The 15,821-nt window shown below is 46.1% G+C and overlaps 1 protein-coding gene across 2 annotated transcripts; it reads right to left on the bottom strand.

Moving 5' to 3' along the window:
- Positions 1–77: 77 nt before the first annotated feature.
- On the bottom strand, positions 78–15,530 carry LOC6737970 (extensin). Of its 2 annotated transcripts, XM_016171433.3 has the most exons (4): positions 15,318–15,530; positions 14,610–14,777; positions 1,349–1,669; positions 78–1,283 (listed from the first exon to the last, which is right to left on the bottom strand). In XM_016171433.3, the coding sequence occupies exons 2-4, from the start codon at positions 14,668–14,670 to the stop codon at positions 511–513; spliced, it is 1,155 nt and encodes a 384-aa protein (XP_016031721.1). In that variant the 5' UTR covers positions 14,671–14,777; positions 15,318–15,530; the 3' UTR covers positions 78–510. The 2 variants fall into 2 exon arrangements, with proteins under 2 accessions (XP_016031721.1, XP_002084786.2); XM_002084750.4 differs by lacking the exons at positions 14,610–14,777; positions 15,318–15,530 and adding an exon at positions 6,301–8,573.
- Between the last annotated feature and the right edge of the window lie 291 nt (positions 15,531–15,821).

Genomic DNA, 15,821 nt, shown 5'->3' with positions numbered 1-15,821 from the left:
TGAAAATTCAAAATGTGCAATTCAAAATCTGAAATTGTGCAATTTATTTCCCACTTTCGGTGAATGAATAGACAGACTTTTTAGGATTGTTTACTTATGTTTAATAGGTATATTATTAAGGATTAGTCTCTACCAACTAAGCGTTAAGAATACAAAATTTTGTCACTTGTACGTATACACTTTGTCATACACATTTATCCATATATATGTAAATATTCATATATATATATATAATTATATCCGCGCGCTAACCGTTATCAATATTCAATAAAATCATTATATCAGAAACTTGTAATACACTCGCAGTTGAAGAATTTCCGTTCACATCAGCATGAGATCTTTAAACGTTAATTGTGTAGTTTGAAATATTTATAATAAAAACAGCTCTTGAGTTGGATCGTTGAGGATCAGGGTTGCTTTTGGGTTGGGTTGTTTTGAGTTCTGTTGGGGATTGGGATCGGGATCGGGTGGTGTGCGGGTTGGTGGGTGCTTTGCTCGCTTGCTCCTCCTCTACTCCTTGTGCCCGCCCTGCAGCTTCTTCCAGGTTTCGCCCAGCGCCTTGGCAAAGTGGTCGTCCACCGAGGCTTCAGTCTTGGTGAATATCGAGATATTCGTGGACGAGGTGGGCGAAGCGGGCGGCGTTTGCGTCGAGGAGGCAGCCACGGCCGCCAGTCCCGGCTCAGCCTTCACCCGAATGATGGCCGGCATGCTGGGCGTGGGCGTGGGAATCTGCGATGGCGTCGGATTCGGAGTTGGAGTCGGTGTCAAAGTCGGCGCCACTACGGTGGTTCCGGCTATTCCATAAGCCGGCGGTGGAGGCGGTGGCGTGTTGTATCTCGGCGGCGTGTGGTGTGGCGTGTCCAGGATCCGCCTGCCCGCCACCGCTGCCTCCATCACCTGGCTGACGGCCGTGGGTAGCGCTGGTGCCGATCCCGTGGCCGAAGGTGGCGGCGATGGCGGCGTTTGGGTGCGATGCAGTGCCAGCGACAGGGGAAGCGGTTCCTCCTGCGGCGGCGGCAGTTCCGGCTGCAGCGATTCGGGCTCCAGAATGGCCCATCCCGACTTGGCCAGCGGCGAGCGTTGCTGCTGGTAGTGCTGCGATGCCGCTGTGCTGGTTGATGAAGGCAGTCCGTAGGCCAGCGGCGAAACCTGCTGCTTGGGAGTACCACTTGGCGAGGGCGTGGGTGTTGGCGTAGGCGTCGGTGACTTCTTGGCGAACAGGGCAGCATAGTTCTCGCCCAGTGAGCGTCGGAAGTGTTCGTCAATGTCGCACATCGCCATATCTGCAAGGCAAATCAGAGCAGGTTAGTATGATCATTGACACTAATGTGCATAGATGGCTTCTCACCTGTAGAGTGGGCCTGCTCCGGTGGTTCTCGCTTGGGTGGAGCCTGGGTAATGACGCTGGGTCGGCTGTTGGCCGCGTAGTTGGTCCCAGGCAAGGGTTCGCGATAGGGAGGCGGCGGTGAGGCTCTCTGCTTCAGAGCTCCCGTCGTCACCGACATGTCAATGGGACTGTCCATGTCGCGATCCTCTCGGTCCCGATCCCGTTCCCGTTCCCGCTCCCTCTCGCTGTTGCCTGCCTCGTGCGGCTGGTATCCGGCACTCCGCTGACGCCGCTCGCGTCGCCACTTGGTGGTGGTCAGCACCTTGGACGTCGCACGCATCTCTGCAAGGAGAAAAAAGAAACATCAAGAGTCAAAAACGATTTTCAGGAAAACGAGTTATCAGTTTTGGCCATCTTTTTGGCTAGCCCTCTGAATAGTAATAGTCCATGTCCATATAATAAACAAAAATCGAATTTCAATTAAAACCCATAAATTTGCTGTGGCTTTGCGGTTGATTTGGGTTTTGTCTGGCTAGCGATTCACCAATGCTCGGTGCGGTTTACGTGTCTGTCGTCTTGGCTTCGATTATGCGGTCGATGAGTGGGCGTAATGAATCAGTCGGAGTTGAGGCGAGGCTGACTCTACAAAGGTTCTCCTCCACCCGATCGCCTGCCTGCGTCTATGTATCCAAATCTCTGCCCCCTGGCCCGCTCTGTCCTGCAAGTTTGTTGCCTAAGTCTTTCGTTTTTTTGAATGAACCTCTGCCAAAAGCTGCCGAAGTCGCCAAGCGGCAAAGAGCGGCGGGCAGGAGGAAGAGCTTAAGGCAGCACAGAAATTATGCACAAGAAGACGTAGCCGTCATCGGCAAAAAATATGAATAAAAATAAAAAACGGCACACACACACTCGAGCAAATAAATAATAACAACAGAAAAAGCATACAATCGAAACTCCAAGGCAGCAACAAAATTGGTTACGAAAACTCGTTTGGTCTACGCTCTTTTTCGAGTTCGCCTGGGTTGTATGTGTGTGTGCATTAAAGTCTGGGCCTGGCCTACACTGAGCGAAACGCAGGAACGTGCCTGGCCTGCCAATGGGCGATTGACCGAGCTGCCGGCGTGGGAAGCGGCCAAAACGGAGCGTGGGCATCCCGTCGGGATGAAAGATCCAACCGCTCCAGGCGCTCAGTGTAGCTGCTGCTGCAGCTTGCCAGGAAACCAAGTTTATAAATAAAGCAAAAGGCTGGCAGCGGGAAGCCAGGTCCCAGAACCCAGTTTCTCGGCCGATATCGAAGGGGCAGGCAAACCAGTCGGGCGACTTCTGCACATTTCGAGCAGCGCAGAGAACCCCGTTTGGAGGAGGAGTAGCTGCAGTCCCAGGAACCCAGGCATGAATGAATGAATGAATGGCTGGCTGGCTGACTGGCTGGTATGGAGGCGGTTGGCGTTGGCGGAGGAGCAGGAGCAGGAGGAGTGGTTGGAGCAGGCGGGAGCGTTGTCCTGTTTTTGGCAACGTCACTGCGGGGCTGCCATATATTACTACCTCTGCGAGTCCAACCAAAACGGCGAGGCAGAGGAGCACCAGTAAGAGGAGCCAAGAAACTGGTCTGTCCCGAGTGGAGCACTGGGCGCAGAGGATGACGAGGAGGTGGAGGAGGAGGCGGAGGCAGAGAAGTTGGAGTTGCAGGCCAAGAGGCATTAAAAACCAACAAACACGGAGGCTGGGAGCGAACTTGGGCTTGGGCTCGGGCCCAAGCGGATGATGATGGGGATGATGATAATAATAAAGAAACATTCAAATTTTATTGCACATTTCCGGTCGTCGGACGTCGCCGTCTGTTGGGGGATCGGCGGTTCGACAGCGAAAACAACAACGAAGACGACAACGACAACGATGGAGCATGGAGGATGGAGCATGGAAGTTGGAACATTAAGCTTTCTTTTTGAGGCTCCCCCTCTTTTGCGGATTGTGGTCTGCAGCTCCCTATCTCACCTTCGCCGCCACCGCATTTTCAGCATCCTCTCGGCATTGTTTATTTGTTCTGCTGCCAGCGTTTTAATCATTTCTGTATCGGCTAATTGGCGATAAAGGGGAAGTCGATTGAATGGCAGACCGATTCGAAATTTAGGGGGGAGTTCTTAAAAGGGAGCTCGAATTGGGGTTACATCGATGATATAAGCAAGGGACAGTCGTGGGATCCAGGCGATGTAGGAAGTAGTGACAGTTAGCTTGTACTCCGAAGACAAAAAACATACGATTTAAAGGTAGAAACCAGGTTTTGGCATTTGTAAAATGAATTAAAGCAATAAAGAACAACTTGAATAAGCTATAAAGAACAACCGCAAAGTTGAATAATTAAGAAACCAAAGTATACATTTGTTTTTAAGGTTTTGTCATCATGTCTGCAGCATTGACCAATTGCTATAATTCGTATATAGTATTTAATCTATACAGGGATATTTCATTGGTTTTTGATACCCAATTGTCGATTTTTAAAGAGATCCCTATATATTATCTATTTATTTGCCTTCATTTCAATGTTTTGTGAATAGAAACTACATAGAAAGCATTACTCCCATAATATTCCTATTACTAACGATATAAGTTCAGTAAAATTGTGCGAATAATAAACTTTTCAATTGATAATAGTAGATGTTAAAATAAATATAAGTATTTTACAAAGTTTGCCCATAAAAATCAGAGTACATTATTATTGTACAAACAAATCGAACCATTATTTCAGGCGAGACATTTCACAATTTCCGGTAACGGTGGACCAATCTTAACTTCTTCACCACTGAGGTGATATATCAGCTGTCTGGCGATTTGAAAGCCGGCCCAGTGAGATCCCAAAATCTGGTTCCGATCCAAGGGAACGCGCAAAAGAGAGGGACCGAGGCGGAAAGAGAGAGACGGCGCGAGAGTGACAAAACCCAAGCAGACTTGCATGCTTATAAGTTTTGGCCTGAGTGTAAGATTGTACTACAAATGGCTGCAAAGCAATAGCAATAGCAATGGGAACAGCATTTTGTGGCTTATGCAAACAAGTTGTTGCTGCTCTGGTTGTTGTAGCTTTTGTAGCTTTGTGTACATATTTATTTTTCCATCATCGTCGCCGCCGCCACCGTCACCGCCATCGCAGGCGTTTTTCATTATTTATATATTTTACGTTTATTTTTCTTTACTCGCGCCGGCTCGTGAGTCATGCCCGTAACCACGGATCCGATCCCCAAGCCCCCGATCCCTGCCAGACTTTCCGCTATGCCCGCGCCGCATTACCCGCTGGCCGAGTTGATTGCAAATCTGGTTTTAATATGTCAACAAATTAACAAAAGCAAAGCAAAACCGAGTCGAGCCAAGCAGCTCCAGCACCAAACCCCCCGCCAGCCCCAGTTCCACCTCATCGTTTTTATTTTTTTATGGAGGTTTAATGTTTAAACAGGCGCTCATTTTTTGCTCTTTCTCGGGCTGCTCTTTTTTCCAGTGATTTTTGTGTTTGCCTGGCGTCGCCATGTAATTGAAAGCATTTGTGTGATTTGTGCAATGTCGCCAATTAACGCGGTGGAACTGGAGTGTGAGTGTGTTTGTCTGCTCGTTTGCCAATTCGAGCCCGAAGCCAATCGTTGGCGACGGGGTAGCGCAGTAAAAGTGTTGCCAATTTCATTACCAATTTTCCAGTTGGCACAAGCCGAGTGGAGACGCCATCGATACGCTCTTGCAGCCGGCGTGACCGATTGCGTTCGCTGCCGTTGCCAATCTGCGTCTGAGTCCCAATCCCATCGTCATCACGTTCACGTCCACGTCCTGGCCACACGCCGCCCACTAACTGATAGAGCGAGGCTTAGCGAATCGCTTCCGATATCCCATTCATGAGCGCAGTGGGTGAGTGCTTATCATGGCCATGTGGCCAAAGGAAAGGGCACGTTCGCCGATCCATTGAACTTCAGCACCGATCAGGCGAATGAGTGTAGCCTCCACGTGAGCAACAGGTGCAGCAACGTGGTCTTCACTGCCCTGCACTTCGCTGCACTTTGCCTGCCTGCCTCCATCCAAGATAATTGCGAACATATTATGTGGTAACCTAGAACCACACGTGTTGTTTACTTCAAGGGACAGTCATCCCGAGAAGTGGAAAGAGTTTGAGTGATATACAAATATATACTCTTTTACAAGATGTTCGTAATATTTCAAAACTCTGGTCCGCAAAGAGTTTATATAAACAATATTGTCTTTGTTTCGGATTCTTATTTGTTTGGTTTAAAAACTGTAATCAAAGATCTTGTTGTAATGAGATTTCAACTAGAAATCAGGTAACAATAACTCCCCCTATGCTGTCATAGGAAACTTTGGGTTAAATGCAAAGAACTTTGTGGTTTTTTTATGCTAGATTTTATACTTAAAGGTTCAAAGCTTTAGATGTTTCTAAATGTTTCTACTATAGTTTAAAATTGCATTTCTGTAGTTCAAAACTGACAGAAGGTGTTACCTCTTTCAATGTATTCTAAGAAGTTTTATACTTGAGTTTAAACTCATTTAAGTACACAGTCGTGATAAACAATTGTCACAAACAATTCTGATATTTATTTACTTAAAATTGAAGCGTACCATTTACCGACAGGATGGCTATTAATAATCGTTATAAGAAATCGTAACAACGTTGTAGAACCCTGAACATTTAGACACTACTTCCCAGAAGAAGCACGGAATAAATTAAATGTTATGATAAGAGAAATTACCGAAACTACACGAATCCGAAACGTGGAATTACGGAGAAGAGGATCCCACATTCGAAAGAATAGAAACAAACTGTCCCCTGCCATTGTGGCCTCATGTGCAATCTTCCTAATGAATTGTAACAAGTTTCACTGGCAAGATCACCCGTATGTGACAGATTCAACCTTTCAGTCCGCGAGGTCAGTCAGTTGGGGGATTTTCGCGAGTCGATTTCTTTGAAGTCGCCCTGACAAACGAACCTGAGTGCAACTGCAACTGCTGCTGCTGCTGCCTGTAGAGCTGATGATGCATGGCGGCCGCCTGCTGGAGATCTCGCCATGGCTGCCAGAGTAGACTGTTGGCCATGGAGGAGGCGTTGGGATCGGCGTTCGCCTGCGGATGCATCTGCTGATTGCCGGACTCCGCCTGCAACGCATGCAGCTGCTCCAGCTGCTGAGGATGCTGGACATTGTAGAACATCGCCCTCTGGCTGGCCAGTGCTTGTTGGTCCGCCAGAGCAGCGGCCGCTCGGGCAGTAGCCACCTGGGCCAACGAACCGTGCGAACTGGCCGCGGACGAGGCGTTGGAGGAAGTGGAGGGTCCACTCGAGCAGGATGCAGATGAGATGGAGGCCGTCGAGGAGGCGGATGAGGCGGGAGATGTTGCTGTAGCCCCTCCAGCGGTTTCGGCGACCAAACGCTGGATCTCCTTGTGGTAGTAGTAATCCTCGAAGGCATCCAGTAAGCAACGATAATCTAAGCGGAGAGCCATTCTACGCGAACTTGATGGATTCTCAATTAGCTGCGCTATCTAGCCACTTCCTTCTTCTAGATCCAAATCTCTGGGGGGATCGATCCTCCCACACCGCAGTCGCCGCCGAAAAACCGACTCAGCTGATTCACAAATCACTACGCCTTGGCCGGCAGTTGGGGGCGGTATCTATCAATCGGTATCAGTTGAAGTACTCCTCGGATGCTGGGGAGCGGCACTCTTTTCTTTTTTCTTTTATTATTTATTTGTTTTTCTTTCCCTTCCAGTTTATGATTACTTTTTTGCGCTCGGCGGCAGATACAGATACACGAATGTGCGCACACAAAACGAGCCGCAAGTCGCGACTATAGATACAGATACAATCTGTTTCTGTTTGTCTGTTGGTTTTTTTTTCTTCTGCGATTTTGTTTTTTTTTGTATTTATTTTTTTTTTTTGCGCGAACCGCGACTCGGGTTACAGTCTCTCGCCAGTTGAAACGGAGACTTTGGCTCTGCTCCGGCGACGTGAGCCTCGAGTCGACATTTAGCAAAATAAAAATAGCACGCTCTTTTTTCTGGCTTTTTCTGCCTTTTGTTGTTACGGCGGCTCTGTCCCCGACTCTGTCGTCTCTGGGTTATATGTGTTTCTTTTCCGAGTAATGATTTGCATAGAAACCGACAAATCGCTGACTGAACTTGAGCGCCAGTTTTCGCTTTCAGAGACCGACGAACGGAACGGGGCGGCACACACGAACCGATCTGGACGCACGTTCCACGCCACAAATCGTAGTACGAATAGCAAGGTATCGGCTATAGCTATATCAGCTATATAGCATTAGGAACTGGGCAACTGGTGCAACTGAGCAACTGAGCAACGCGACACCGAACTGGCGGCTTCCACGGCCAAACTCAAACTGATCGTCGGCGAACGGCGACTTGAAGATTGCGACTGGGGCTTGCTGTATTATTATTATTATATGGGGGCTTTCGAAGCTCCGAAGCCGCGGCCGAGTCTTCTGTCTTCCGTCTTCGGTTTCTTCGCCAGTCTTCGTCTTGCGCTCGTTCGCTGGGCTGCAAAAGTCTCCACGGGTCTTAGGGTCTCTGAAGAAACCGGGGGGATCGGATCTGTAGAGTTGGGGGCTTTTTTCTTGTTTTTTTTTTTTTCTTTAGAGCCATTTGCACTTGCGCCAGTTGTCGTCCCTTGTTGTTTTTCGTTTATTTCTCCTCTTACCAATTTCCGTTTCGACTCTGGTTGGCCTGGCCTGGACTGGACTGGGTTTGGCCCTCTCTTTCGCCGAAGCTCGCCGACGTTCGCTGGAGTTCTCAACGGATTTCGGATCTCTGCTTGCTTTTGGTGATTTGGTAATTGAAAAAAGTACAACTGAAAGACAGGCAAAGAAAGGGGTCCAATGTCTGTATATCCGTCCGTAGGATGCGGCCGCCACGCCCCGTTGCCCCATTGATGCTTGGCAAATTGGGCAAAAGGGTAACGAAATGGCAGCAATTGGGAATTGGCTACAGTCCGCGCGAACTCTTGGTGCTCCGTGGCTGCTCTGGCTGTGAACTGCGATTTTGGGTAGGGCCAGTCGGGTCGGGTCGGGTCCAAGCAGCACATGGTGTGGGCGTTCTTTCATGTTGTCTGCAACGCTCTTTTGTTTTGGGCCCGGTCACTGCATTGGGCTCATTATAATGTTTACCCAGAGTTTTGCCACAAACCAGCGTAAATCCAGCAAAGTTTGTAGCTGCGTGCAGAACTACCTACGTTCCACCGCTTGTTGGTTATATATGTGTGTATGTGAGTGAGGACTGCAAGCGGGCTTGCGAAAATGACAACAAACTAGGAAAATCAGGGTTTGCCCGAGTCACACCGACAATAGAATACCTAGAATCCTTACTAATAACACAAATTGGAGTTTTTTTCGTTTCAAAAAAGGATCAACACCCAATTTCTAAAACATAAGTATAAGCATCTGCCCAGTTTTTGAAAACAAACTATAACACATTGATAATTGGGAAAGAATTTTAACAAAATACCTTAAATTTCCAACAGTCTTATGGAAAGATTGGAATGTTATATATTATTATAGAATCCATAAAATTTTCTCATTGTATCATGTATTTTATTGTTGAAAATTCCTAACATTTTAGGATAATAGCTTCCGTTTATTTTTTAAAAATTCTATAAAGTCCAATGATAAACAAACAACAATTTGGGCGGGAAACGAAAACAAACGCTGTCCGGATAACAACAATTCTATAATGATTTGCTTTAGAGCCACATACATTTAGGAATCCAAAGGAAATAGTTTGAATTGCGGAGCAACCGATTCCGGGTACTCCAAGCACGTATTACTTTTAGTTAAGGTCAGCACACAAGAATGTTTAAATGAATGTTTACATAACAAGAATACAATGAATAATTATCAAAATAAATATATAAGACTAGAAAACTATATACTTTTCATAAGAATCAGAATAAAAAAAGTAGTTGATAAGAGCAATAGATGTTTGATAAATTTTAAATGCGGGCTTTTTGTTCGAAAAAAGGCACTAAAACATGACAATGACCTACAATCAATCAACTTCAATTACGCCAAATTTGCCCAACTGAAGACTGCAGTTTCCCTGGGAAATCAATGCAAATAGCCCCAGGACAAAGCTCATCACATAGCCAAGATGTTCGCAGCGCTGTTTGCGTTTGTTATTGAAGGCACACAATAGGTCGACGGTACTACATGTTTGCGGCTGCTTTGGGGCTTGGCTCGACTACGTTTGGCTTAGTTCAGGCCACGGCTCGTCCGTCTCTCGGTCTATCAGTCCGTCCAAACAGCAGCAGCAACAGCAGTTACCATTGCTGCAACTGCAACTGCAACTTGGCGGCAAGAAAACGGCACAGAAGCAGCAACAGCGGCAGCAGAAAGCAGAAACCAATAGCAACAGAAACTCGTTTCTAATTCAATAGCAGGCCCATGAAATTTTACGCCCGATTTGTAGTACAACCACTACTGTTGTTGCCCCATGAATATTGCTACTGCAGCGGCAACATCGAGAAGGCGAATGGAGCTGAGCTGAGCAAAGTGGAGTGGAGTGGAGTGGATTGGATTGGTTTGGAGCAGAGCTGAGCTGGCCAGGAGGAGTCGACTCTTGCACATGGCTGCCATGATCATATGGCCCGAGTTGGCCTGCCCCGAACCGACTTGCACAAGCTCAGCTGTTGATCTCGCGCCATCCACCATCCACCATCCAGCAACCACCAACCTCCATCCGATCGATCGATCGATCCATCGATGTTTCTCCGCTTATGGGTTTCCTTTTCTCCATCTTTCACCATCGACCGTCGCTCGTTTGCTAATCCAAGTCACAAAATGTGCAATTTTCAGCTGTTAAACCACCAGTGGGGGAAACGAAAAATCGAAAAAAAATCACAAAATGTAGCGTACAGAAATCAAGCTAATACCATTGACTGGCTGAGTAATGGATTGAGTGCTCCTAGGCTTTGGTTTTGGCGCTTACTCATCATCCCAGCCGTTTGTTGTGCGCGAAAATTTGTAGTGTAGCGTGAAACATGCGCACGCATGCGCAACGAGGTCAATCGAATGGCAATCATGGCAAAAACGAAAAAAAAAACTAAAGCACTGCAAACAAAAGGAAAAAAAAATGTATAAAACAATGACAACAAACGGGGGGATCTCCAACAGACATTTGGGGGCAGAAGACTCCACTCCGGCTGGCTGGTTTGGCCCAAAACAATGGCAACAAATTACCGAAATCCAAACATCGTAGACCAGAGCAAAGTAATGTAAGGAGCAGCAAAAACTGGATGAGCAAAGTGGGTAAACTTGACTTGGGGGGAAAATAAAGGGTGGAAGCTACTTAAATTATGCGGGCAAGCTTACAGAAGTCGAATGGAAATACCCCAACCGATTTAGTTGATGTTCTACGTCTAATGATGAGTCCCTTGAGCCAAACAACAATTATGGCTATATATATTTCCTAGAAATTCGCTTAAAACATTAATTATTAAAGCACCTACATAAATAATACAGGCCTGCTTGGAAGTAATGATTTTAATTGTTTAATTAATGGAAAATATTGCACACTTAAATTACACCAAATTTATCAACACACAGAGTTAAGCAACAAAAGATTACGGAATGTTTTTCTAGAATCTCATCTCTCATCTTGGGCATTATTTATCTATCCATTCCGGCCAAAGACAGGTTACTCAAACCCAAATTTCCTAAGCTTCTTTCCCTTTCTGTGACCAGCAGCTGAATGACCAGCTAAGCAGCAATTTAATATTGCCCCATTGATTCGAAACTTGGAGGAAAACAGAACCCACCGAATAGTAGAAATAAAACTCCGGAAAATGCTTTGCTAATTGGAATTTGTGTTGTTTGGAAATCGGCACAGAAACATGAGATCCCTTGCCTGGCCCGTCAATTTGGGTCAGTGTAGTGCGGAAGTCAACGAGATCCGACTTCTTGATGGAAGATCTGCGCTCTATAGATCGCATAGATGACGATCACAATAATGATGACACACAGATGAAATGGGATGAAGTGAGTTGGCTGAGGTGGCCGGCAATTTCCAGAACTTGTCGATACCGAAGCAACAAGACAAATTATGTTTATATCTTAACCGCAGTCCCAGTTTGTGAAATCTAACAATCTAATATATGTATATATCTAGTGGGTACATAATATATACGCAGCGGAGACAACACAAATCAGCGGCAAACCAGTTCAAAATTTAAATAAAACTCGAGCGTGCGCGCGATTTGAACAGAAACTGGTTTTCGATTGCCAAGAATAGCAACAAAAACAATGCGGCAACAGCAACAAGAACAACAGGCGACGATGGCAAATAGACAAAACGAACAATAACATAAATATAGTTGTCATTATAAAATATCATCCGGTGGTAAATCAAGCGTGAGAAAAATCCCAATACATTTTTGCCGAATTTCAAATCGAACACAGATCTATGAATCTAGTTTCCGATATATATATATAAATATACAAATATATGTATATATAGATAGATAGATAGATGGGCAGAATAGTCCGCCGTGTTTGCGAGACAACTTTCATTTCGATATTGTCCGCAACAAGTTGATTCTGCCGCTGCATCTGCCACCTCTTCCTGTGCGCGGAGTGGCTGGCAAAAGTCGCGCAGAGTGAAAATTTATGGCAAATAGGCAAATGTTATGTTTAAATAAATAAATAGCAGTCGCTCGCGACTCGGCAGTAGCAGCAAAAGCAAAAGCAACATCACCACCGCCAGCAGCAGCAGCAGTAAAAAGAAAGGTAATGCTCTAGTCCCAATCTGTGTCCCCATCCCAATCTCCCAACTCCCAACTTCCAGCTCCATCCCCATCCCGAAGCCCGTCAGCTGCGAACCAAGCTAAACCAAACCAAATGGAGCCGATCCAATCCCATCCCATGGCTATAACAAACCCAAACTGGTTTGCCTGCTAGATTTTCCTATGGTCGAGATTTGCGGCAATTATGCGCACCGTTTGGCCATTGCCAGTAAAAGGAAGAGAGTGTTGGCCCACAGAGTTGGCACTGGCACTGGCCAAAACGGAGAATTGAAAGGCCATGTAAATTACCTGATGAGCCGTCCCCAGCACCATGCTCACCCAGCCAACGGTTGGTGTCCATCTCCAGCTGTGCCCGGCCAGCCGCGCTCGAAATTGCCACAATTTTTCTTTTGTGCCCAGGCTAGCTGGCTGGCTGGCTGGGATGGCGGGATGGCTAGATGGCAGGCAGGCCACAATTTGTGTAACTATTTGTTTATTAATTATGGCCTGGCCATAGAGTTAGCTCCTCGGCAAACAATGGAAGGGCCGCTTAATTAACGGCCCGATCGACCCGCTTTTTTCTACGCGGTTGATTTATGAAGATCCAGAATCCGAGTGCCTCGTTCGATTATGACAAATTTCCATTAATCATGCGCAGGTTAACGACATTTTGCATTTTGCCTGCTGCCGATCAATCAAATCGCTCATCTTCGCTAAATCACAAGCGACGAAAAAAAAATGGTCTAACTGCCTGATTTTGATTTTAAGGCCGCTGCATTGAGAACTCAATTGTTGGCCGGCCAATTGTTCATGGCCAAAAAATCGCGCACAAATCGCTAACGAATCGCGCGGCGGCGTCTTCAAATATTTATTCGAACATCGGAACCATTTCTCTTTCTGTATCGGCGGGGGCTATCTCATAAATTCAGCTCGCTGTGTTGACAGCTGTACGCATATATATCGGCTGCGGAATTTGTCAAATATTCAGAATTATGGCTGATAAAGCCAATGGTTAAATAAACAGAAAGAGAAACAGAAAAATGAAACTGAAACTGAGGCAAACATAAACATAAATTGGGGCGGCTATTATCGGAATGCCATGGCTGGGCAGGCATGATTTGCATGTTATCAGTGGCAAATGGGGGGAGCGAAATCACAGCCCAAACAGCGGGCTATGTGCTTATCGTTGCTCCCCCATTATAAATTGTGCAATTACCCGGAGAGCATGCCTAATCAAATTGCCTTTTTGTTTAACAATTATACACATATTTGCGATCCAGCGCACTGAATACCATACACTACTATATGCCACTCACTCTCTGCCGGCCATTTCTTTGGCATGTCACGCGGTTTGTCGCTCTGGGTGGTGTGCTATGGTGTGTCGCATGGTGGGCAGAGAATGCAAATTGCAAATATATAAAAGATATGTCGCCAGTACAGAAATATGCACTACGGGCGAACAAATGAACGAACGAATGCCCCATCCACAGCCACATCAAGTCGACAATTCGTGCTCGTCAGCCGCAGTGGCACTACGAAAACGACTGGCTGACTGGCTGGCTATTATTGATAAGGGGTCCCCGGGTCCGGTGGCCGACGATACTTCACATATGCCAACCGCTCGACTGCCGCACTCTGCCATCGAAAATGCGGCATTTGACACATTTATGAAAATCGGAATCGGAATGCGACGCAAACTCATTTTGTTGGAATGTTTTGTTGTCGTTTTTTTGTACGAAAATAAAACATTTCTCGGATTCGTCGAGTGTTTATGCGTTCGCACAGTGTTCGCGGCCAGGAATCCGCCTGCGTCCATTGTCGCGCTCATCGATGTCGCCGGGTGGGTAGAATTTCGGAAGACACTGTCTGAGTGGGGGATCGTGGTTACAAAGAGGAAGATGTCAGCCGGAAAGGGGGCACTGTTGCAATCGTGAATCATGACTGGAGCACGCAGAAGGGTCTGCGACTGGATACACTGAGAGCAGTTAGAGCCCAAAAGCGAATCTGAATTCAAAGGTCATATGTAATATGAAAATATGTGATAACAAACAGCGCCTCTGCTTGGTAGAGGCTTGGTAGAAGTATAATATTATACTTAAATCTTTAAGTCGATTATTATCAGTTTAGCAGACTTGTGGAGTTTTCCAAGTTCATTCATAAAATTCATTCAGAAATTACTCTAAATTCTATAAATTTAAATACTACTCATTTGAATCACTGCTTTACATTCCCATGAATGTTTATGTTGGTTATTATCGTTGGTTATTTTTTTCTGTGTCTGACACATTGTTGAAATACTTTCCGAGTCTTCTTGGCTCAAAGGTGAAAGCCATAAAAGAGCTGTGTGTAACCCCCACCCCCACTGCCCCGTTGGGTTGAGTACATCATGGCATGTTGTTGGCCAAGTTGAAATCATAAAAATTGTCGACTCTTTTTAAACGGAATTGGTTAATGGCTCCAGTTGGTGTTTTTTTTTGGTCTGGAAGTCTGGGTCGGATCGGTTTGTTCACTTACCGCTGGGATTGTTTTGCACCATGGTCGCCGCTCTTGAGAGTACATCCAGCGCCGTTTCCATGATGATCTCAACGCTTCTACGTGGGATTGGACGTGGATTTGGAGTTGGACTTGGACTTGGTTTCGCTGCTCCTGCACCGACTCGATCTGCACCGCATGAGTTTCACACTGAAAATGCAAAGAAATTGACCATGAACAGCCGCACACACACTCAAACGCACAAACATCTCTCGCGTACGTGTGCCTTACATATATACACCGAGATATCCAAGTGAAAAACTGGATATATCGCCCGAGCCTGGCATTGGCATATATGTAAATGGAACAAAACCAAAACCAAAGCCAAAACCAAACCAAAGCGAACAAAGACTGACTGCCTGACTGGCTGACTTGAAACAAGTAAGACGAAGGCGAAATCCTGCTGCCAAACAGTTGCCATCTGATCGGAAAGCTGGCGAAGTGGATGCAGATGAGGGGACGTGCATGGTGGCGGGGCGGTGCGGGGGCCACGATGCACTTGGGACTGGTTTTTTTTCGGAGCCACACAGACCAAGAGTTCGGGGGCTGCTCCGTTGAATATTTCGGCAATGACCAAAGCACAGCGAGTACAGCAGCCAGAGCCATATTGTTGCTAGCCAGTCAGCATCCGACGTCTAGTTTCCACATAATATACGTAAATATCAGGCCACAACAGTGGAGCCACTTTACCTTTCGCCAGGTGTGCGCCTTCAAATGCTCGCTGAAATCCTGCTCCTCAACTGTACGGCGATTTATCCTCGCTAATTTTCACCGACTTCTAACGATTTGCGCTGGGAAAAGCGGGGTTTCGACGGTTTTTGGTATAATTGCAATAATAGTTCAGTTTGCGTTAGAGCTGGAAGATACGTCGATGTAACATCGATAGGTCGAAGTCATCAGTCTTTATTCACATCGATATTTGCTCTTCCTTACCAACAGCGCTTCAGCGGTGACTTGAGCCCATACATACCATTAGCGTTGACTCAAACCATTTCTAAAAACCTAAATGTACACACAATGTAATGTACCTAAAACATATTATTTGTTAATATTATTTGCAATGTAGATTATAAACAAATATAGAGGTACATAACACCACAGCCCACATAACAGTGGCTCCTTTGGATCGAGATACAAAAAAAAAGAAAAAATAAAAATTAAATAAGTTCGAAGTATGTGTGATTATTAAAATGA

This window comes from Drosophila simulans, chromosome 3L (assembly GCF_016746395.2).
Source record: "Drosophila simulans strain w501 chromosome 3L, Prin_Dsim_3.1, whole genome shotgun sequence".
Lineage (NCBI taxonomy): Eukaryota > Metazoa > Arthropoda > Insecta > Diptera > Drosophilidae > Drosophila > Drosophila simulans.
The sequence above is the reverse complement of the archived record's forward strand: the minus strand, read 5'-3'. Positions and strand labels throughout refer to the sequence as shown.